Here is a 24,477-nt window from a genome sequence, read left to right as displayed (position 1 = left end):
ACAAAATACAAAAGCAGATAAAAAACGGAGAAATATGAGGATCTAAGTCATTGTGGTTTTTTTTTATTCATATTTATCATGTGGTGTAAAATATTTCCCTGAATTTGAGACAAAATGGCTTTTTACATAGTTCATTGTATTTTGCACCTTTTTTTTCCGTAAAATACATTGTACTGATATTTACATTGGTTTTCTTTCAAAACTGTACAAAATTTATCTTTGATCACAAAACTGTACAAATCAGAAGTTTCCTATTGGGTCCGGACTGACGGGTCAATAATCGGCCTCTGGCAGCTCTCAAACCTACAAACCATTAAGGAACTACGCCTGTGACATCAGCAACAGCACAGAAACACACTCACAACGACACACTTCAGCTCTGACACTGACACAACAGAGCAATAAATAAAATAAAAAAAGACAAGAATGAGGTTTGGTGAGAACCGTACGGTACACTGTGATGAGTTGGTCTTTCTGGATGCTTTATGATGGATTTGATACGTTTTATATGTACCAGTGAATCTCATGAAACATATTCAGGTCACAACTCGCCAGAAAAAAAAGAAAAAAACGACATAAAAACAAATAATTAGAACCATTTTTAGAACCATTAAGATTACATTGCTATTTTTGCATTACAACCAGTACGCATTTTTGTTTCCGAAACAGACATCATGAAAATAAATGTCACTATGCCAATAATCATAATGGTCCAACAATGGTCAAGGAGAGGAAAAACAACAATGGTCATAATTTGAAGGAGAAAAAAACAAAAAACAAAAACAAATTATATATATGTATGTATGTGCTTATACATACATATATATATATATGACCCAGTTATGTTTATGACACACCGATCTACGTATTCAACCATCAAACCAATCTTCAGATTGGTTTTATACCATAGTAAGAGACGCTGCTTGACATCTTTCAGACACCTGTATGGTGGACAAATATTATTTGAAACTGAGAAACAGAGACAATGAATTAACACACTGTGTTGTAACAACACTGACAGAAAAACTCATTTAAGGCCTCATTCAAATCATCCGTTTGGATTGGATGAACTCAATCAGGACAGAATATCATCCCTCTCATTGCTGGTTTGCTTAATTGTGGTGATTCAGCTCGATGCGGGCGAACTAAACAGAAGACTAGTTTGAGATGAAGCAGCCAAAGTAAGCAGCAGTAAAGTAAAGCTTTGGACAGTAAAACCAGGTCCAAATATCATTCATAGACGCTTTTATATTTGGCGGTGAGTGCTAATGTTCTTCAGCAGCCGAACAGGATGCTGGACTTTGTGGGACATTTATATCCGCGCAAGTGGTCAGAAGCTCATTACAGGTACTTCTGGGAGATCATAAACCCTCCTGAGCCTGCGAAATTCAGTAGAGGACACATTAACAAAAACATTTTGAAAAACGAGTTCGGGCAACAGCCTAAAAAAACAAAAAAAAACTACACAGGTGAATGTGACATCAATACCAAATTATAGTCTGATATTCACAGTTGTTTGGGTCCATGGACTGTCTGTAAAGGAGAAATGCATGGTCATGTGATGGCCGGTGTTCACATGTTGAACTGTCCATCTCCTGTGAGCGTACAAACTCAAGAGAAATCACCTCGCGCCGTGCCCTCAGACCGGATCATGAGAGACTGGCACACGGACGGCTCTCCCTTCCTAAGATTCCCGGAGTCCCAGCGGGGCCTGCAGTTGCAGTGATTGTCCATGGAGCGGAGAGCTTTCAGGTGTCTGTGGCGGGTCTGCTGTCCTGTGATGGACAGGAGCTGTCAGGAGGGTCAGTCTGAAGATTCAGTTTCTCACCCGATTCCATGGTGTTACAACTCACACAGCCCTGGAAAAACAGTTTAAAATAAATCTATGAGATCATGATGATGCAAAATAAATATATGCTTCAGTGCTAGATAAAAACCATGAGTCAGGCTGAAGCTGATGGATGATATAATATTGATATGTATATAAGATGCATCAAATTGAGAAATAACAATAAATACTAAATATTTCTTGAGCAGCAAATCAGTATATGTGACCCTGGACCACAAAACCAGTCATAAGTCGCACGGGTATATTTTTGGCAATAGCCAACAATACATTGTATGGGTCAAAATGATTGATTTTTCTGTTACGCAAAATCACGAACATAAATGCACAACTTTTAAGGCGATTTTCTCAATGTTTAGATTTTTTTGCACCCTCAGATTCCAGATTTTCAAATAGATGTCCTATCCTAACAAACCATAAATCAATGGAAAGCTTATTTATTCAGCTTTCAGATGACGTATAAATCTAAATTTTAAAAAAATTACGCTTGTGACTGGTTTTGTGGTCCAGGGTCACATTAATGATTTCTGAAGGATCATGTGACACTGAAGACTGGAATAATGATGCTGAAAAATTCAGCTTTGCATCACAGAAATAAACGACATTTTAAAATAGATTCAAATAGAAAACAGTTGTTTTAAATTGTTTATATTTTTGATATAACAGGAAACCGTCTGACACGAGGAGAAACTCCCTCTTCTGTTATCTCAAATGAATGAATATGGCCAATATATAGATCTATAATGGTACATATGTTCGACCCCGGCGTAAATGAGAAGTTCTCGACCTGTGTGTTGATCTCCTGTGGGACGGTGTGCTGACGGATCCAGGGATGAACCTCTGCGAGCTCCTTCTTCTGGTCCGGGGTGAACCAGGGCTGCATGGTCTGCATCAGAAGCAGCTTTTCTCGGTCTTCTTGCAGAACCTGGTCCTGATCCCTGCATGGACATCCACACAACAAAACCAAACTCACTCAGGCTGCCTCAGCACGTTGCTAGCTGACACTGAACAGCACAGCGCTTTGATTTCAACATCTAAATCCTACTAAAACATCTTGTATTCGCCCTCTCCTCCTTCCATAATCAGGAGCTTTTTAAAAGGATCCACTTCATCAAGCTGCTAAACACGGGTCTCATTGTGTACCGTCACCTGGAGTCACCTACCTCAGCGATGACGGCGCAATGAGACATTTAGCTTGATCAGAACTACCTCAGCGAGAGAGCCTGGCAGCGCTATCTCTTTCCCCTGTGGAAAGAGATGCTGAGAATGTCACGTTTCCCACAGGTTTCTCAGAGGAATCAGCGGGAACCCGGGATTGAGAGGAAGAGAAGGACAGAGGGAGAAGACGTTCCTCAGGGTCTGTTACCTGGGGCTGATCTGATAGGTCATCATGATGGGCTCTGGTGTCTGCTTGATCGTGCTCCACAGAGGGTTGTCCACGTGCTTCTTGAGGGTCGCACGCTCCTTTTCCTGGGCCTCCGCGGACTTGCGCGCCTTTCGGGACGTGTCCGACGAATCGTTGCTTGCGAAGTACTTGCTGCTGTTGCTGCTGCCTGTAAACGGGAAACGTCAGGGCTCAGTTTAATGACATTTTGCCTTTTATATAGTCATACAAACTGTAAAAAGTGATTTTTCGAACAAAGACTATTGAAACAAAATGACGTTTAATTCAATTTGTTCCATGCCATTGTTTGTGAAATTTACACACAATTTCTGAGAAAACTGTTTCTACACTATTTTAGTTTTTAGTGCATGTTTGGAACAAAACGAGGGCGAGTAAATTATTAATTTTTGCATCAAATTTCCATTAAAATAATCTTCTGGGAGACTTTTACAGTCTAGTTGAAACTAGGCAACTAATCCAAAGTCTCTAAACACCATCTACAGAAAGAAGCTATTTTGTGGTGGGAGTGTCTAATTCCCTCCACACAACATTAAGTGTCATGGACGAGTGATTTTGAACAGCACCGGTATGGCTGGTTGACGTTCTGTTAGATCCCAGTCCGGATCCGGAGCCCAGTGAGCCCGACTCTCCGGAGCCACTGCCCGACGCGTTGGAGCCGGTTCCTGAGCGGGCATCCTCCTGTAGCAACTGGTCAAGCATTTCGCTGGAGGTAGAATGGGCGTCCTGGTTCCCCGACTCGCTGGGAGCTTCTTCCTGTGAGCAGATAAACAGACAGCTGGAGTCAATCGATTGAACTTCATTCCCACTTCAGCTTCTTAAGGAAAACTTCTAAACAAAGATATGCAATAATCGTGGATAACTGGTCTAAGGCCCTTTTACAAGCATTTCAATATTATATATATATATATATGAATATTTATATAAAATATATAAAAATAAAGATTTTAAATATATTTTACTTAAATATATCATGCATTCTAATAATAATAAAAGAAATAATAATAAAAAAATCGGACTCTTAAGGCCATTTCATATGAATTTTTGCAAGTATTTAAATATTTTAAATATGTTTTAATTACTTGAAATATTTTAATAACAATTACTAAAATAACACTTTGTTATTTCTCTTATGGCACTTTCACGTTAATTTTTACAGGTATATTAATATTTAAAATATATATGTTTTTAAAAAATATTTTACATTGAAACATTACCTTTCACACAAATTTTTACAAGTCTTTTAATATTATATTTTGATATTTTACTAAAACTAAGTATTTTAATAATTAATACGATAACATAATTGGCCTCTTATGGCCCTCACACATTCATTTTTAATAAAGATTTTAAATATATATATATATATAAAAACATTTTAATATTTTACTTAAATATTATAAAGTATTTTAGTAATAATTAATGAAACATCAATTTGGCTGCTTGAGGCCCTTCTTTACAAGTATCTTACAAGTATTTTTACATAATTAAATACTTTAATAACAATAATATAATAACATAATATGAGGTCATGAGAACTACATGCATAACAATTAGAAAAGTATTCGCAAAATACTTCATAAAATAGTTTCAGATTGAGTAAATCATGTATTTCAACTTCCAAAAAGCATCCACGCCAACCCAGATCTCAGTAGGGTCTCACCGTTTTGGCGTGGTGCTGGTGCAGACTCTCAGGACCGGTGCTGTTCAGGGGTTCGGTGGGTTTGGTCAGCTCCTCCTGGAGTAAGTTCAGCTGGATGGGTGAGCTGGAGCGAGAGCTGGAGAAGAGCGCTGTGGGCTGTGCTGCATCAAGGTCTTCCCCAAACCAAGGGGTGGGAATCGAGTCGACCTCTGCGGAGGCACCGGCTGGCATCCCAACACCCGTGACGGTGGACCCTGGAACATGTCCCTGCAATGGAGACCCATGAGCCATGTGGGCACCAGGTGGGACAAACCCCCCCATATTAAAGGGAGTCTGGGGAACGACTCCAGGCGCAGCGACGGGCATCCCCTGGAGGTACATGCCATTGGTGCCGGGGTACATGGGGTAGCTAGGAAGTAGGACAACCATCATGGGAGTCATGGGCTGGAGGTTCTGGAGACCTTGGTCAGGCTGGACCACCATGGGCTGCTGATCCGTACCGACGGTGAAGTAAGGGGCGGTTTGCATGGGCACTGCCATGGGCGGCACAAAGCCGATGTTGGATGGCGGGAGCTGAGATGACTCTGAGGAAGGCCAGGAGGAATGGGGTGCTCCTGTGGGTCCGGGAAGCGACCAGTAGTTGCCCGGCTGGGAGCCGTAGCTGTCGGACGAGTCCTCTGGTTTCGCACGCTTGTGTTTGTTCGGAGGTCGCACGACATCACCTGAGAGCAGATGGGAAAGTTGTGTATCGTTTGATAGTGACTGTTAATGGAACTTTATAAAACGGTAAGTTCCAGTCCTTGATTCTGATTGGTCGATAGCTGTGTTTTAGCACAGCCTCTCATACCTTATTGCTTACGTATGTGAGACAAGGGCTAATACATTTTATTTCCGTGAAACATACCAGTTAATTTCCAATATTGCGCAGAATAGCGAAGTTAAAACTGGAATGATAACTCAAAAGTTGTAGTTAAACAACTGAGCTTTTTCAGTTGCTGATGCCAAAGCCAATGTAATACAAATAAATAAATAAAAGTACATTTTATGCATGGAGAAAGGTCTGTATTGCTTTAGCATCCGCCATACACACACAAAACTTTACGGATTTTTTCTTTAAAAATACAGATTAAAAGAATAACTAAAATATATAGTTATTTTAGAGCTCCTGAAGCGTTTCCACACACACCTCTGTGATGAGAATGGGCCATGCTGCTGTTGTCCTGCTGGAGGTAGGAGCTGTAGGGACTCTGCAGGATGCGATGTCGGAAACGGTCGACGAATTGCTGCTCCTCATTCTGGGTGTGAGCTGACAGCACCTCTTTGGTGAGACCCACCAGGAGTAACTCCTCCTGAGCCGCTGAGGAGGTGCTGGGGGCGGGGCATGCAGGGGTGGGGGCGGAGTCTGTGGGCTCGCTACCCATTGGAGCATCTTCTAAAGCTGTGACTTCTGGAGGAAGAGAAGGGGCAGCTACAGTAGGACATTTACACAGTTCAATGGTGCTGCTAAAGTACTTCTGGGCCGCGTCCGAAATCTCCCCCTATACCCTTAAATAGGGCACTAATTGAGGGGACCGAAACCTAATTGTAGTGGTGTCCGAAACCATAGTGGATGTTACTGAATGCACTCATTCAATCCCACAATACACCGCAATAACGAGTGTACAACTGATGTATGCTCAATGGCTAGAGAATACCCATAATGCACTGTGAGAGTCGCGCGTCTGACCAGAAGATGGCGCCCACAGCTGAATCATCCATCCATTTTCCAAACCGCTGGTCCAATGTGGCTACAGCGTTATCATACAGGTATACATTTCTTTTTAATTGATTATTAGATTGTTTAATTACGATTTATGTATGCTAGTTTCCATGACAGAGTTCAAGATAAATCTTTTCATTACTACTGGAGCTGCCAGTTTGCTACATTTTAAATGATTATTAAGCAGCACAAACCATGCAAAAGCTGCAGCGCTACCGGCGCACTCAGTGTCCGAATTCACTCACTCGTTTTCATACACTCCTTCAGTGGACTACATTAGGGGAGAAATTTAGGGAATAGTGAATGAGCGATAAAAATTCTGTATTATAAATTTTAAGGCCAGACAAGTTTGTTGAAGTTTGGTTTGTAGGCAAGGACTACATGCCTGCGCACATATATTCAAACGCGCATACCTATAGACTGAACTCGTAATACACATGTGCACGCCATCAGCGTTCTCACAGGGTTCGCGTTTTTGAAGTTTGTGCATAAAGAACTTAAGAGTTTTCTGTTAAAACAGTGTCATGTTAGCGGCCCCTAAGTTAATAACTAATGATCATTGTGACAGAAGTGAATCAATCAAAACTAACTTTAGCTGGACAATAACTTTATTCTAGAGCTCTTGTAAAGCCAAAACAATCTCTGTTACTTTAATTTCCTATTATCAATGTAAAGCTGCTTTGGAACAATCTACATTGTTAAAAGCGCTATATAAATGAAGATGACTTGACTTGAGGGTTTAGGGATTTCAAACACAGTCATCTGCCTATAAATGTAAAAAATTTTGTGTCACTGTATGTGGTGTCAGTGTTAACTCACCCGACTCGGGCTGCGGCACATGCACTATGGTGCTGCTGTAGCTGCACTGACTGGTGACAGACACAACGCTCATGGCTTCTGTAGAGATGGTGAGGTCAGTGAGCGGTGCTCCCACTACCGCTGCCGTCGTGACTGATCCCGCAGACACCTGACTGTCCAGAACACCAGCGCCCTCGAGAGCAGCTTCTGCAGGAGACAGGCCGTGAGAAACTGTGCAGGGCTTTAGGAGAATACAGAAAGGGTTGGAATGGACTCGTACCATCTGTGTTCATAGTGCCTTCATGTGCGGCCGCTTCAGGTTTATCTTCCTCAGACACAGAAGAAGAGGATGAAGTAAATATGGACAAAGACTCGCTCTTTCGTTTCAGAGCAGATGTTGCACAGCTTTCTAGATATCTAGAGAAGGAAAAACACAAACCAACATTAATGGGCTAATTTCATTCATTTTTTTTCCGTTGTTTCTAACTGTTAGTATATATATATATACACACACACACACATATATAAATAAATAAATATAATCCAATAATAGACACTACACTGATCTCAAATGATCATGTTCACTCACTGATCTCTTTCTTTAAATTGGAAGATATTTTTTTTATTACATTTTAAATTTTGAAAGACTACAATATATATATATATATATAAATAAAAACAGTATGGATTGCATATTTAAATGAATTACTAACTTATAAATGAATTATTATAGAAACAAATATTTAATTGTTTGGATTATCCAATAATAGATATTACCACATTTTATTTAAAATGAAATTTTTGTTCGAAATTTTCAGACAATATATATAGCTATTTTTATAATCTATTCGTTTTTAATAAAATCTAATCTTATAGGCAACATTAGGGATTGCATATTTAAATTAAATTAACAATTTAGAAAAAACAAATCATCGAAACTAATATTTTGCTGTGCTTTACATTTTCAGAAAAACATACAAACCTAAAAATAGTTATTTTATGATTTGATCTGATTTGTTATGATACATGATATGATATATGATATGCCTCACCTGATGATGCTGTCCACACAGTTGATCTGCTGATATGATGGAATGTGTGGATGTTTCCGGGCTTCTTGAAGAGACTGCTTCAGATGATTTCTAATTCCCAAACCCTGGCTGGAGTTAGGATGAATGCCTGTGCCTGCCACTGATGGGAACAAATCAACAAATCAAATATCACTACGTGTGGGTTTTGGGTTTATATCTTGTGCTTCTAAATCAGACTTGAAATGAAATTACATTTATTAATTCACCATATGTTTTCTGATCAAATGGTTGCATATGGTATATTTTGGTTTATATCCATAAAGTGCTTCTATTTATGCTTCTATCTATTTAGGACCGATGTAGAAAAGAAATACAGGGTCCAGACCTGCAGTGCTTGGTCCTAAAGGTGTGAGCTTCCTCCGGGAGTCGCGATACGCCTGCTGGCCCCAGTTTTTCACTTTATTGACATCCGTACAAAACTGCTGCAATGTCATCTACAAGACAAAAGATGCATTGTAAGGTCCTGCCAAACCAACACTGATTTGTCAATATGTCATGCACTTTCAGACGTACTGGTTCTCTGTGCGAGTCCTCCCAGAGGTTTCCGTTACTGTCGCTGGACGACGCCACACTGATGTAGTGCTCGTGAGAGCCGTTACTACCCAGACTGCCATAGCCACTCGATCCATTATTGTGAACAGGCTGAGAGAAAGACAGATGTGATTAAAACAAACCAGCAGCTCAAATGTGCTTTACAACTGTAGTCATGCCACATATGAAGCAGAATGTATTTTTTTTAATTCACTTTTATTTTTATTTTGTGAGTTTTCGTGTTAATTTGAAGTAATTTATTTATGTGCATTTGTCATTTTATTAGTTTGTGATCTTTTTAAATAAACTAAAGCTGATATAAAAATAAATTAAAAATAAATTGTATTTCTTTTTTTACTTATTTAATTGCCAAGGCAACATTTCTAATTTTGGTTTAGTTTGATTTCCATCTAATATTTGTATTTTATTTCAGCTTTATTTCAATTAACAAAAATGTTTTTAATAGATTTAGTTAACAATAATAACCCTGATATGAAGTCAAGTAGGCATGCACAGATATTAGCTGATCAAGATCTAATTGTGGGCAATTGCTTATAACTATTATTATAGTTTAGATTGTAATTTTGCTCTAATGAAAGAGCACTATTGTTTCAAGAATGCTTTCCTATAACTGATTTGACAGTAACAGACTACCAATTTTAGGCTTTAGTGAGTTTTTTCGAACAGTTTTCATGTAATTTGGGTCTGTTCCTCATACAAAGCGATCCATGCATAGCTATTCAGAAATGTTCGAAAGTTTGGGGCCAGTGAGATTTTCTTTTGAAAAAACAAAACAAAAAACTATTTATTTAGTAGATGCATTAAATTGATCAAAAGTGACCGTAAAGACATTTATATTATTAGAAAAGATTTATGATAAAAAAAATGCTGTTGAACTTTCTATTTATCAAAGTTTCCACAAAAATATGAAACTGTTTTCAACATTGATAATAATCAGAAATATGCAATGTGTAATTTACTCCGGTGATGCAAAGCTGCATTTTATAATATTATATTCATATTTACTGTATTTCTGATCAAATAAACAGAGCATTTTGGGCTGTAAAAAGGTTGTCTGCCTGTGTCTCTTGTGGATTTAGTGAGCTCTCACCTGCTGGAAGAGCTTGTGGATCATGGCTTGCAGCTCTTTCACGTCCTCACACATGATTGGCTGCTCGGCGTTACTCCGTGCAGCGAAAACATCTTCATTCAGAGGTCCACTACAGAGAAGACACACATAAACAAGTGATAGTGTATGTGCGAATGTGAATGTTTGGATTCAGAAACAACTGACACATTCGTGAGCCGGCGCTTACGTGCGAACTTTGTGCCTGCCGATGATGAAGGCCACCTTGCGGCTCCAAGGGTTGATGAAGCTGGACCAGCTGGAGTCCAGGGACACGTAGTCACCGTTCTGACACCGGAACCGGATGGGCGAGTGTTCAAACGGAGGCTGGCCTGCGTACTTCAGAACTGAGGGGATCATGACAATTTTTATTAAGACCATATACAAGATTCAAATCTTGCTAAAGCACTAAATGGTTTATCTCCTCAGTACTTGAGCGAGCTCTTTACGCACTATAGTCCTTTATGTCTATTGCGTTCTCAAAACTCTGGCCAGTTGATAAACCTAGAATATCAAAATCAACTGCTGGCGGAAGATCCTTTTCCTATTTAGCACCTAAACTCTTGAATAGTCTTCCTAGCCGGCTCGTTCGGGAAGCAGACACACTCAGTCAGTTTAAATCTTGATTAAAATCACTTCTCTTTAACCTAGCATACACAACACATTACCAATTTCGATTATTCAAATCAGTTAAAGGTGCTGTATGTAACTTTTTCACTCTACTAAAGCATTAAAATACCATAATATGTTTGCATATATTGAGAAAACATGCTAAGGTCACATACTCGTTTCTCTGAAAAACACTTCTACAGCCAGTTATTTTACTTTGAAATGTGTGTTTCTAGGCTGGAATGATTGTTATTGTTTTGGTCTGTGATACTGCACGTTGCCAATTTTTATTGTCCATTGCGCTCGTTCCTGTTGCGTGTGCTCAAACTGGCAACCCATGTGAGCACCGTCCAGTCTGAGGAGCAGGTTGGCGGGAGAATCGACGACCTCCGATATTTTTAATTGGACTGCAGTACCTATTTCGACCACTAGTTGTCATTCTTACATACTGCACCTTTAAATGATTGTTAGGCGGCATAAATTAGGTCAACCGGAACCGGGAGCACTTCCTATAAGAAGCATGGCATCTACACTAACATTAGTCTGTCGGTCTCATCCTCATCCCGAGGTTACCGTAGTCAGCCGGATCCGGTCCATATCCAGATCAGATGGTAGACCTGCACCTAGACACGACCAAAACGCAGCCCTGAACATCAGCAGAGACCATGTCTACTAGACAATCCCCTGCGAAGGCCTCGTCGATACGATCCTCAGCAGAGACCGCAAGAACCAGACCGGTCCTCCGCACAGACCCTAAGACCAGCCTCGGCTCCATGCCAGCGTGATGAATCGATCTTCAAGCAAAAGGAACTGGATGAATATTTGAATGCTACTGAATTCTGACTTGTGATGCATCTTGAATCATAATGACACCGTGTTCGTTGGTTGGCCAGAGGAGAACTGAGCCTGGTTTCTCCCAAGGTTTCATTTCTCCATTCTGTCACCTGATGGAGTTTGGGTTCCTTGCCACTGTCGCCTCTGGCTTGCTTAGTTGGGAACACTTAATATTCAACAATATTATTGATCTGACTACACTTTGATGCTGTTGTATAAGAACTGAACTGAACGATGACATAATTTCTTGCAGAACTGCTTCATAGATGAACTGAACTACTTAAATAACTGCTGATCATTACAACGGAACTGAATCAACACTGAACTGACTTCAGCTCGATAAAGCCGAAATGCATCCTTTTCCTGCTTTGAAACAATCTGTATTGTAGAAGGCGTAATATAAATAAAGGTGACTTGACAAGACTGATAAAGCCTTTAAAATGTAAAAAAGTCATAATGGACGTACTTTTGCGATGCATGGTCAGCATGAGCTGGCGATCGTCTGGATGCAGGACGGTCAGAACAGAGGAACCGATCAGGTCTTGAGGGAGGTAACCGAGCAAAGGCACCGCCCTGCACACACACACACACACACAACTAATGAACAAGGATTCATTTCACAGAAACACATTTACAACAAGAAATTGCATTTATTTCCAGACTTTGTTGAAATGAACATGAGACCGATAAAGTCTCATGTTTGAAAACAGTCCAAGCCTTCATTATTTGTACAAAAAAGACTTTTGATTCCAGCACAGAGTAACAAGATATTGAACTAATCTGGTCAACAAAGCTGGAGTTACCTCACATTCATGCTGTTATATAAGAGCTAACACACCACCTGATCATCACTGAAAAATATCCTTAATGCGAAGCTGCTGACTCAACATTATTTGTTTATTTGGTAAACAGCCATAAGAAGATGGAAACTTACCACTACTTACCAAATAAACAAATACATGGATAGAAATATTGATTAGAGCCTAAATTATTATAAACTTAAAGCATCTGCCAAGAAAAAGTCCATTACAACAAAGAAAACTATACATTACTACTACTAATAAGTTGCCCAGCTTTACTCCATACATCATATTTTTTTCAATTATTAATAATAATCTGCTCAGCTTTACTATGTGAAACATATTATTTTAAATAATAACAATAATATTACACAGCATATTACATTATATATAATAATTATTATTATTATTATAAAATAATATGTTTGCACAGATTATTATTATTAATAGAATTATTATTTGAACATATAACCATTCACCAAAGCTGCTATGGTATTTTGATTAAAGGTCCAAATCACTCACCGGTCATCCACTTCTAAGAAGACACAGCCTGGAGAATGAGTCGTGCTGAATATGCGCTTGTCCATGGGGATGCGAGGGGCTGGAGACAAACAAGCAAACAAACCCAGACAATCATTATTAGATCAGAACTAAACTGCCAACATATTGAGGTCATGTGACAACCAAGTAGTATACGGCGGTTTCAGAATGTGCTGAGGTGAAAGGTCAAAGGCTCGTACCCTCATATCCTGAGATGACGCGTTCAGCGAGGGACAGGCAGCACGGCTCTTCCTCTCCACTCAGTCCCTGAACCTTCAGCAGATACGGAGTGATCCGGAAAGGACAATAACGCATTTCTCCATCTCTGTCTTTCCCTCCTCTGATGGCACACACACACACGTATTTAAAGACACTTAATATTCAGTAATATTACCAATTTGACTGCACTGACAATACTGGATCAGAACTGGATGAACTATTGTCTTCTGTAGAGCTGCTTTATAGCTGAATATTGAATTCATTTCATAATTAATAAACTCCAACATTGAGTTAATGTTATTAAACTGAATCAACACTGAACTAAGTTGAGCTGCTTTACAGCTGAAACTGTATTCGTTTCATAATTGAAGAACTATGCAACATTAATACTGTTATTTTCTTGTTTATTACAATGAAGCTGCTTTGAAGCAATCTGTATCGTATAGCTAAACCAGACTTGACATAATAAGACATATCAGATGAGAATGAGTAATAATGCTGTGTAAAGCGCAATTAAAAAGTCATCAGGAAGCAGGAATAAAGTGAGATAAAGAGGATTCCTCTGACTGACCTGAATCGACAGAAGAAGGACTTGACCTGGGCACATTCAAACAGAAGCGCTGCTATGGAGAGCACAAGCACAATCATATTATTATGAGCTGAATACATCAAAGCTGTTGTTTGTATGATTAAAACAACCAGCTTTAAAGGGATAGTTGACCTAAAAATGAAAATTCTGTCATTTACTCGCCCTCAAGTTGTTCCAAACCTGTATGAGTTTCTTTCTTTTTGAACAGTTGAACACGAAAGAAGATATTTTAAGGAACAGTTGATGAGTCCAATTGACTTCAATTGTATGTGACCCATATCTTCTTTTGTGTTCAGCAGAAAAAAGAAACTCAAACAGGTTTGGAATAACTTGAGGGTGAGTAAATAATGACAGAATTTTCATTTTTGGGTCAACTATCCCTTTAAACTGGAAGACTGTCATCATGACGAGCGACTCACCGTTGTCCGTTCCCACATTCCAGTGCGGCAGTCGCGGCTGCGCCGTGTGCGAGTAAAACACATTGACGTCCTGATGGTACAGTAGGTCCACGAACTTGGCAGATTCCAGAAACTTCCTCTTGCAGTGAAGCGCGCTGGAGGCCTGTTCAGACGCGTACACCACCTTCCCCGAGGCCAGAGAGAAGACCACCACAAACATGTCCTGAGAACACCAGAGAACTGTTCGTGAACTCACAGGGAACGCGCTCATTAAAGCCAGACGGCCCACGGTGATTCCACCAATCCATACTTCGACGTGCAAAAATGTCAAAAATTTCTGGTATTACAAGTTTTCTAAAATGTTACGTTTAAATATGTAAATGAGGCATTATCTAATAAAATATGCACTCATTTGCATACATTTCCAGAACTGAAACCTGAACAATGGATGAAACCAGGTTCAAAAATCTTTTCATTTTGTTGACAGAAATATTAGTCTTAGTTTTCACAGAGGATTATAAACATATCTGTTGATCCCTCCATAAATCAGAAAATACTGTCAACAGCCAGAAAACAATACATTTTCATCATATTTTTAGAAAAAAAAAAAAAATTTAAAAAATCAGGCAAACGATAAATGAACAAATATAGATAGGAATAAAACAAAATCTGGTGTATGTAAAGCTGCGGAAGTGGAGATTATTTTGACACATTTTTTATATATGTACTGTAAATGAAATTAAAGTGCATTTAGGATGTTTTCTCTCCACTAATCTAAAAACTATATGTTATGAACAGCCAAATCTCAAAATTGAGCTGTGCATTGAAAAATTATGTTTTTTCCTGTAGCCTTAAAATCACCATAAAATCAAGATAGTCACTTCTTCTTTCTATAGAATATTGCAGTATGATTATAAATGATTTATCCGTGCATTTTTTTTAATTCATGTGTCCTTGTAATTTTGAATCAAAATAACTTGAGGATGGGGCAACCTGTCACTCACATCAGATCCACCAATAGCAAACCACAACCATCCAATCAATTCCCCATATTTCTTGTTCAAGAAGCCATTATAAGTAACAATAGGAAAGAAAGTACTATCGCAACTTCTGTTTCCATGCGACTAAGTGTGTGAGAGGAAGCGCAGCAGGGACGTACTGTGTTTTTCAGTGTGTGTTCTGACGTGATTCTCTCCAGCTCCTCCAGTGAGCACACAGTGGCGTCCCGTCTCTCCTCCAGACCCCTGCTCATCAGTAAGTTGTAGTACTCGCTGTTTGCTGCAGGAGGCGGCAGAGGAAATGTCAAATGAGCGTCGCATGAGAGTCACGGTAAATAATCAGTGTTTGGCTGAAACAACGGAGCAGGAGGCCACGAGAGAGATTACAACACCACACAGATGTAAAACTGGGAAATTTCACATAGCATTACATCATACACTGATGACAGACATTTATTTCAAGTGATCGCAAACAGAAATGAGCAGAAATCTATACATGCACTGAAGAAAGCTTCAATTAATAAAACAAAATGCATGATGATTTAATCCCTTAAAATATTTCTTGTTTCCACCAAAATATACTATGGTTATTGTTACTACAAAAACTCTATATTACCCTTGCAAAACTATGTCTTTACTGCAAACTTGCCATTCATTTAGGACAAAATCGCAGTAAACAAAACAAATTTTGCAAAAACTTTGGTAAATATCCATATATGCAATACATTTATAAATATAGCACGCTCAAGTGAGAATATGAACTTGCTGCAAATTTGTGGAAACATTTTCAAGTGCAGTATATTTTTTGTACAGGTAACCACGGATGTTCCTTCAGTTTCTTCACACATTTTTAATGAGATTTATTGCATTTTTTTTTTTACAGTAGTACAAATCTGTCACGTTTCATGTGTGTTTTTATTCATGTCTGTATTTAAAGTCTTGTGTTTTGCTGTCAGTGTGTTAACTGGTTCTGTCATCCTCCGTTTCCCCGGCCTGTTTGTCACCACAGTTTCATATTGATTTGAGTTTCAGTTCAGGTGTGTCTAATTAATTAGTCTCGTTACTTCCTCTTGTTTCTGAGTATTTAAGCCCTCTGGTTCAGTCTGCTCCTTGTCTTGTATTATTTCAGTTCTCTGTGATATGTGGTTATACGTTTTCTTGATTAAGGCCATGTTTACATGAAGACAAGACGCAGATATTTCCCTGCGGTTTGGCCTCTCATTTACACGAAAAACCCATTTTTAATCACAGAAAACGATTATTTCTAAAAACTCTGGCCAAAGTGGAGATTTCTGATAACGGCGGTTATGTGTTGCCGTGTCAACTGGGAGAAACAGGGTTTTAGGTTCTCAAACGTCACATTATGCACCAGAAAATGCTTAACGTCATGTGAGCGCCCTAGGAAGTCGCTCGTGTTATTCGTTGTTGTCGATTCTAAGGATTCTGATTGGCTTGCATGGCTTTATCCTTCCCTACACTGCCGCCCATAGGTTTGGCATAGTTATGATGACGTATTTATGCGGGTTGATGTAAATGACAACTTTTTTGAAAACGATGTTGTGTGCACAATGTTATTATTGAAAGCGGGAGCGGGGGGGATATTCGTTTCTCTAAATACCCGGCTATGTGTAAATGTGGCCTAAGTATTGGATATTGAAGTCTCCTCTAGTATCTCCTCTGTCGTGCGCTTGATTACAGCCGCCTAATCCGTGACACAATCACTTAGTGGTGTTGTGGCAGAAAGATTTCCTTGCACAAGTAACATTAAAGAGTGCCATATTTCCAAGCGATAACAGGATAAAGACTTCCTTCATGCATATCAGAAAATCAGGTGTTTGCACAAGCACACACTTTATCAGCTAGATGAGAGCTCTTAAAATACAAGGCATGAATGATTCAGTTGAAAATGTATTTCCTGTGTTGTTTTGGTGACTGGTCATCAGATCATCTGCTGCGCTTCAATGAAAGCTACCTTATTAACTAAATTAAATCATAATGTTTGCCCTCGCTGAACCACGGCATATGTTTTGATTTGGATCTATTCCTCAAAGGACGGGAAATACATGGCAGCTGCATTCTAGCGTGTTGAGTTTCAGCATTACTTAACCACATGACGCACACGATGAGCTCATGCAGAAACCATCCACATCATCTCAAGACAGGCTTTATACTGTAAAACATTTAATAAAACCAGCAGCACAGGGGAAAGTCCTGAAGAATGCGGATAGATTTAGCAGCGAGCGGTTCGCCCCTTCCTGACGGACTGTTACATAACCACAGACGCGGATCTGAATGTGTGTTTTACAGCAACAGCAGTCGCTCTAGTGGCTTTGTGCTTGGAGTCACACACCTAAACAAAAGTGTGTTTACCTTGCACTTGTTTGACACAGTTCAGCGCGTAGTTCAGAGCCTCCACAGTGCTGGCTTTACTGCGCATCCTCTTCTCAGACGGCAGACGCTTCTTCATATCCTGCACCGTCTGCATCATCTCTCTGTGCGTCTGGCCTCGCTCGTGCTCCGTCTGCTCACTGCACACACGGTTCATTACAGGGCTTATTGGACAATTGCAAATGGATCACTTATGGAAACCCATTTCCACCCCGTAAGAAAAAAAATCATAATTATGAGATAAAAATCTAAATTCTGACTTACCACGTTTAAATTTTTATAGATTGTAATTATGAGATAAAAAGTGATAATCATAACAAAAAGTTGAAATTGTTATGATATAAACTATAATATAATATAAAGTCTATTTTTGCCATGAAGTAAATTTTGTGTCACAATTACGACTTTAAAAAATTGAAATGATAACATACAAAGACATAATTATCATAAATCGACAGGAAGTTGAAATTATGGGAAAAAGGTCATTATATAGACTCATAATTAACAACAAAGCATGATTTTGTTTTCTTATGTGGCAGGAATCGGCTTCCATAATTATAATAACTATATGGGTATAGAAATGATCTGAAAGGTGGAGGGAATTTTAAAGACTCATTTCTAACTTCATTTTGCCTGATGTTTTGCAGTGAGAAAATGCGTTCTTGTGCATCTTTCTTTACAATAAACAACAATGACACTTTATCTCATGCAACTGCATGCAGACATTTTTAAGTGTGACTAAGTCCACTGTATGATCCTTGATATTAATGCAAATCTGCAAATACAAATACCATTGAAGTTTGCCACTGAAGCATAAGCTGAGTTGTGTTACTGTACGGTAATTCAGCTCTTGTGTAAATCTGTGGTTGTGACGGTTCGGATGTCTTCATTTACCTGCTGCACTCTGTGTGACGAGAGCTGTGAAAGCTGGAGGATGAGGAGACAGTGGCAGACTTTGAGCTGAAGACACAAAGAGAGAGAGAGAGAGAGAGAGAGAGAGAGAGAGAGAGAGAGAGAGTCTAATGTTGGGACATAATAGGACAGGACTTAACCTACACATGTTCTACCTCCTCAAATGGACTTGCCAAAGTAAAGGTGTTGTTCTAGTCACTAACCCTCAGTATAAGTGATTGTTGTACCTCTTGCTGCTTCCTGACCCCGTGGTGCTTCCAGGGCTGCAATTGGCCGAGGAACGATGATGTCGTGATCCAGCGAGGCTGTCGTTCCCGCTGCTGGACTCGTGACCACTGTTCATGTCCACATCCTCGTGTGTGTGCTCTCCTCCGCTCTCCTCACATCCCGGAGAGCTTTCCCCCCCGCTGGCCCCGGGGTCCGGCCCGCCGCCGGTTCGGTCCGCCTGCCCCGTGCGCACGCAGGAGCCAGGAGAAGGGCTCTCCTCTTCTCCATCGGGAAAGCCGTCTCCTCCCGGCATTCCCTGCTGTGAGTTCTCCTCCGACCGCTGCCCACCGCTACTGAAGCTCGGATCCAGAGTCGAGATGCTCCGCTGCTTTTGTCCACATCAACAATGATGGTCTATAGAGAAATCCATGATGACGACGACAAAGTTTTTGGAGGATAATTGGTGGATAATGTAGTCTTCCATTGAATGAACTGCAAGAGAAACACGGATACATATCAAACCCATGAAAAAGTACTTTGGCAATAACCTGGTACAATAATTATATAAAGAATAAAAAAATATTAGTGTGTGTGTGTATATATGTATGTGTATATATAATATATATATGAAGAGTTCAGATGCAAAAGCCTCTAAGTGCCATCTGAAATTTCCTTCTAGAATGATAATTTTTACCAAGCTTGTATGTATATGTTCACTTATTTCACAATGAAAATTAGCTATTAATTGTCATTAAAGTGAAATTACTGAACTTAAATATACGAGCTTAATAAAAATATTCATTTTAGAAGAAAATTTTAGATGGCACTTAGAGGCTTTTGCATCTGAACTCTTCATACATACATATATATATATATATATATATATATATATATATATATATATATGCAGATGCATTTACATAAATATATTTTCAATATTTAAATTTTTTTTTTTTTTTTTTTTACATTGTACAAAAAATTACACTTTAGATATACCCAAAATGCATTTTAAGATAGGAAATTTCATAATTTAGATTTTGTAATATATTTTAGCATCTGAAGCTCTTAACATTTCAATTTGGAAAATATGTTGTCTTGATCCGTTCTGTTTACAACACATATTTAGGATATAATTTGGCCAAAGTACATCAATATGACATGCTTTTCAGAGCTCTGTGTGTATAATGCGTGAGCTTCGTTTTGTCTCTGCCTACACAGTCAAGGATAAAATTAGCAAGAAAATAACTTGATTTCACCACATTACGTCTCATTAACTGATACACTTGCCGTTATCGTGTTATGAAAACGAAATGTTTTGCACATTCATCACAAGATGGCCGGGTGTCATATCAGCTTTCACTCTCAAAAACAACAGCCTGTCGGTGTCATCCACAGAACGCATATTACACAACTGTCTGACTGTATTCAGGACTGTTACGTGTGTGTACTGTAACGCCTACACACTCGGCCCTAACAGTAAGGGTTAGTCCAACAATAAACATGTTTTTATATAGGCTACTTCAATTGGAAGGTGCCTTGTCCTTGTGCCTCACAGAATTTTTATATTTCATATGAAATATTATGACATTATTATGCAATTTCATAGTAAAATGTGAGTGGTGTCTGCTCATGCAACACACACCAGCATGATATGGTTACCATATAGATGTTCACCAGAGTGTTGCTATATCTGTATTAAGTCTTTAAGTCTGATTACTTATAAGTATGCACCAGCCTTTAATACTCCGGTTTAGTAGCTTGTTCTTAGTTCTGATTTAGCAAACAACAGTAAATACCAGGCCAGAACATTTACATCAAATTTAGTTGCCTGCATATTTTGTTGTCTGCACGGTTTTATTGTCAATAAAAGGAAAATTATTGATTAAAGGGATAGGTCACCCAAAAATGAAAATTCTGTCATCATTTACTCACCCTCAAGTTGTTTCACACCTGTAAGAATTTCTTTTTTTCTGCTGAACACAAAAGAAGATATTTTGAAAAATGTCTGTAACCAAACAGTTGATGGACCCCATTGACTTCCATAGTATTTTTTTTTTTTCCTACTATGGAAGTCAATGGGGTCCATCAACTGTTTGGTTACAGACATTTTTCAAAATATCTTCTTTTGTGTTCAGCAGAATAAAGAAATTCATACAGGTTTGAAACAACTTGAGGGTGAGTAAATGATGACAGAATTTTCATTTTTGGGTGAACTATCCCTTTTAAGGCATTCCTTGCCGCGTCTTCATAATTGGATTTACCTCTGACTGAAAATACTTACAAAGTAATTTCTACACCAGTTTATTTTCGTGACGGCACACGGTTGTGACGTGTTGTAAAGTCATGACCTGTCTGTGTAACTCTGACGCAGTCATTCTCAGAATAGGCTGTGTCAGAATACAACTAGGTCAGGTTTTAAAAAACATTAAAAAAATAAACCAAGTGGAGATCAGTCTGACTCTGAACCATGCTTTTTTTTTTTAAAGACACACAGGCTGCGCTTATAATGGTCCTACTGAAGCTATAGGCCAATGACAGTGAATTGCTGAAAATATGTCTATGATAAACTGTATAAAATATGCTATTTGGGACATTTAGAATAAGCTAAAACATGACACTCGAACAGAAAGATCAGGGTAGCAGTTTAGTAAATATGCACATGATCACATGTAATTATGTAATACTGGACACGTCACGTTTCTTTGTCATTTACATTTACGCACAGCACATTCTTATCATATTATCTCAGGTCTTTACGGTAAAGAAGTGGTAATGAATCTTATGCAACAGGTGATCATCTTTATGGATACTGCATATTACTGTCATCCATAAAGCGCTACATACATATTTATGAGTTATTGATTGACTTTACTACTTTTTCACACAATAACCCATATGTGTCCTCGTAGAGTCCTGGTGAATCAACTGTATGGCAAATCACACTGGAAAATGTATTAGTTTCTGTGCGTCTAATCATTTGTCACATGATTTTGAGTGTGTTTCTAATTATTGTTATATATAAAGTAGGGCTGTCAAACGATTAATCGCGATTAATCGCATCCAAAATAAAAGTTTGTGTTTACATAATATATGTGTGTGTGTATGGAGTATAATTATTTTCTATATATAAATACACACACATGCATATATATTTAAGAAAAATGTGTTATTTATATATAAAATATTTATATATAATATAAATATATATACACAGTATATACATGCAAATATTTCTTAAATATATACATGCATGTGTGTGTATTTATATATAGAAAATAATTATACACCGTACACACACATATATTATGTAAAAACAAACTTTTATTTTGGATGCGATTAATCGCGATTAATCGTTTGACAGCCCTAATATAAAGAGTTGCATCTAACATAAAGGGCATTGTGCCTGATGAAGACCTGACGGTCGAAACGTTGCACTGTTTATTGATAATAAATGTTTTTGTAAACTCAGTGTGCGGACATCTAAATAGACAGATTAGTAGATTTAAAGCTGAAGTGTGTCATTTCTGCAACTCTTGAAAAACAGAGACAGGTTTTTGAACAGGTTACTCAGATCTGCTCCAAACTCAGTGTTGCAATATTGGGCTGTTTGAGATGCTAAAACAATCTTAAAGACAAAGTACTTACAGAGGAGTGAAATCAACCAACGAACCGCTTATATTTTTCTAATATTGGACACTACTTAAAGTATTGCACCATAAAAAATAAATAAATAACTAAAAACACCTTTAAAAGATTATAATTAGTGTACAAATGTCTCAGACCCTCATCGAACAACTGTTGATGTCAGACTTGTCTGAGGTAAGGTTTTTCTCTACACAAGCGTGTATAAACACACATCTAGCTGATGAAATATTCCAGAACTACGGAGTAAAACTACATTGAGAAGTTTCCATGACTTTTCCAGACTCTACATTTCAAAACTGCCTGATATTTCCAGCAGGAATGGATTTGTGTCGGCTAAAATGATCAGCATTGGCCAATTATCACTTTTTCCCCCCTTTTCTTTCTCATTTTGTTTATTTCTGTAAATATTCCACAACATTTGTTGCATTAGCCTAGATCTGCACCACTGCTTTCTAATTATAGGCATCCATAATCCATAAGAGTTGACTGCACATTTCCATGACTGTGTAACCCTGATTGATTCATCATTAAATCTAATCGTAAACCTTATTGCAGATCAGGCTGAAATATTATATTCACAATAAACATCAAATGTTCACTGATAAACAACAATAAAATACGTTGTTGGCTCATTCATAAAACTCTTAAATAAAACGCTTATTGAAGATGTACATCATTTAAGATATAAAGCAACTACAGACCCCTGATGTCCTCCTCACCATCACTCTTGGCCTGATCCAAACATCCTTTGAGATGCACCAGAAGAACAAGCATCTTCTAAAGTTCCCACATTCATAACTCATGTAACGAAAGCAATAGACTAAATGTTACTTAGTGATACTGATGCGCGCCTCCGCCATGCACATGCACGGGCACGAGTTTGCAGAGAGAAAGATATTCCGCTAAAATCCTCTACATGAGCCGTACATCTCACACATACCCAGCAGCATCACAAAAACATAAGCTTTTAAATGAGACAGAAGTAATACAATTTAGTATTTAAGTCGGATGAGCAGTGCGCATGCGCAAGGATACAAGCATAAGCCAACGTGATGTTTCACGAAAAAAACACAAGCAGGATAATACATATTTAATGTATCAGAAGTGAGTGCTCATGACTGTATTATATAGTTAATTAATAACGTAATTATAATTGTGATATACCTGAAATCGTTGAAGATAATAGTGGAAGACTTGAACGCTGCGTTTCTTGTCTTATTAAACTCTCTTAAACACAACAGCACTATTATATCTATAAATCTCTTTCGTGCGCTTGAGAGCAGTAAAAAAATGAACACTTAGCACTTACTTGATGTTTATTTCAATTCTCACTTGCTCCAGTTTCTCGTGTGTCCCTCCATTACTCCTCCGGAACGCAAACTCACCCACGTGAGTTTGCCCGCCCGGAACCACGCCTACTCGACTCCCATTGGGTGGGAACGTCCCCTACGACAGTCTGATTGGTCGAGCGGCGTGGACAAAACAGACTAGCCGAGAATGCGGCTGGACTCACGTGTATCACCATGTTATACAACCAATATACAACAGATGAAAATGACGTAGCGGTGGAGATCTCGCGTGGTTATAACGAACTGTTATAACGCCGCGCCCTCCATTGGAGTTACATTTTGTGTCGTACAGGCGCAATTATGACTTATTACCTGCTTTTAGCATTACTAATTGTTGAAAGGGGCAGTAAGGAAATTATGTTTAGGCTGTTGAGTCTTTATTAACATGCATATATAGATATGAGATAGATGTCGTGAGCTGGTACAAATCACAACACATTATCTTTTTTTCAGTTGTTTGTATCGAGTACACTTTTATATCTAAAGTTCAAATTTGGTTTCAAAAATGTCTACAAGGAAACAGCCTTCTGTAGAAAGCCCTCACACTATTGTTGTCTTGAGAGATGAATGCTATTCCACAGGTACATAATGTGCACCTTCGTCTTGAATGAAGACCGCAAACTGGATTTAACCAGCACAAATGCAGTAGTGCACTGTACAGTACATCTCTTTTCCTCGATGAACACGTTTGAATACAGTGTTTGAAATAAAAAGTGATTTGTAGCATCATCTAAAGCAATCTGATCCATGCAACCCTTGAGTAACAGCAATAAAAAGCAAGCTTCATGCTGACT

General features: G+C 38.6%; 1 protein-coding gene across 7 annotated transcripts; it reads right to left on the bottom strand.

The window, feature by feature from the left end:
* Positions 1-43: 43 nt before the first annotated feature.
* per3 (period circadian clock 3) lies at positions 44-23,721 on the bottom strand. 7 transcript variants are annotated; one of them, XM_079858268.1, is made up of 23 exons: positions 23,644-23,721; positions 18,710-19,181; positions 18,465-18,530; positions 17,553-17,710; positions 15,344-15,462; positions 14,206-14,407; positions 13,769-13,820; positions 13,179-13,318; positions 12,961-13,039; positions 12,105-12,211; positions 10,386-10,542; positions 10,181-10,289; positions 9,052-9,180; positions 8,864-8,972; positions 8,500-8,638; positions 7,728-7,864; positions 7,469-7,654; positions 6,077-6,358; positions 4,912-5,612; positions 3,815-4,004; positions 3,213-3,399; positions 2,634-2,784; positions 44-1,859 (listed from the first exon to the last, which is right to left on the bottom strand). In XM_079858268.1, the coding sequence occupies exons 2-23, from the start codon at positions 19,000-19,002 to the stop codon at positions 1,749-1,751; spliced, it is 3,804 nt and encodes a 1,267-aa protein (XP_079714394.1). In that variant the 5' UTR covers positions 19,003-19,181; positions 23,644-23,721; the 3' UTR covers positions 44-1,748. The 7 variants fall into 7 exon arrangements, with proteins under 7 accessions (XP_079714394.1, XP_079714398.1, XP_079714397.1 ...); XM_079858272.1 differs by having other exon boundaries at positions 6,077-6,337; XM_079858271.1 differs by having other exon boundaries at positions 7,469-7,651.
* Between the last annotated feature and the right edge of the window lie 756 nt (positions 23,722-24,477).

This window comes from Squalius cephalus, assembly GCF_949319135.1.
Source record: "Squalius cephalus genome assembly, chromosome: 22".
Lineage (NCBI taxonomy): Eukaryota > Metazoa > Chordata > Actinopteri > Cypriniformes > Leuciscidae > Squalius > Squalius cephalus.
Note: the sequence above shows the minus strand (reverse complement) of the source record. Positions and strands in the feature narration are given on the sequence as shown.

Bases quoted from the DNA above. Each gene is read 5' to 3' on its own strand.
- per3 (XM_079858268.1), bottom strand. From the start codon at position 19,002: ATGCCGGGAGGAGACGGCTTTCCCGATGGAGAAGAGGAGAGCCCTTCT. The intron at 8,973-9,051 runs GTACGTCTGAAA...TTTGTCTTGTAG, and splicing joins AGGACTCGCACAGAGAACCA to ATGACATTGCAGCAGTTTTG. The intron at 8,639-8,863 runs GTCTGGACCCTG...TGTTCCCATCAG, and splicing joins TTTAGGACCAAGCACTGCAG to TGGCAGGCACAGGCATTCAT.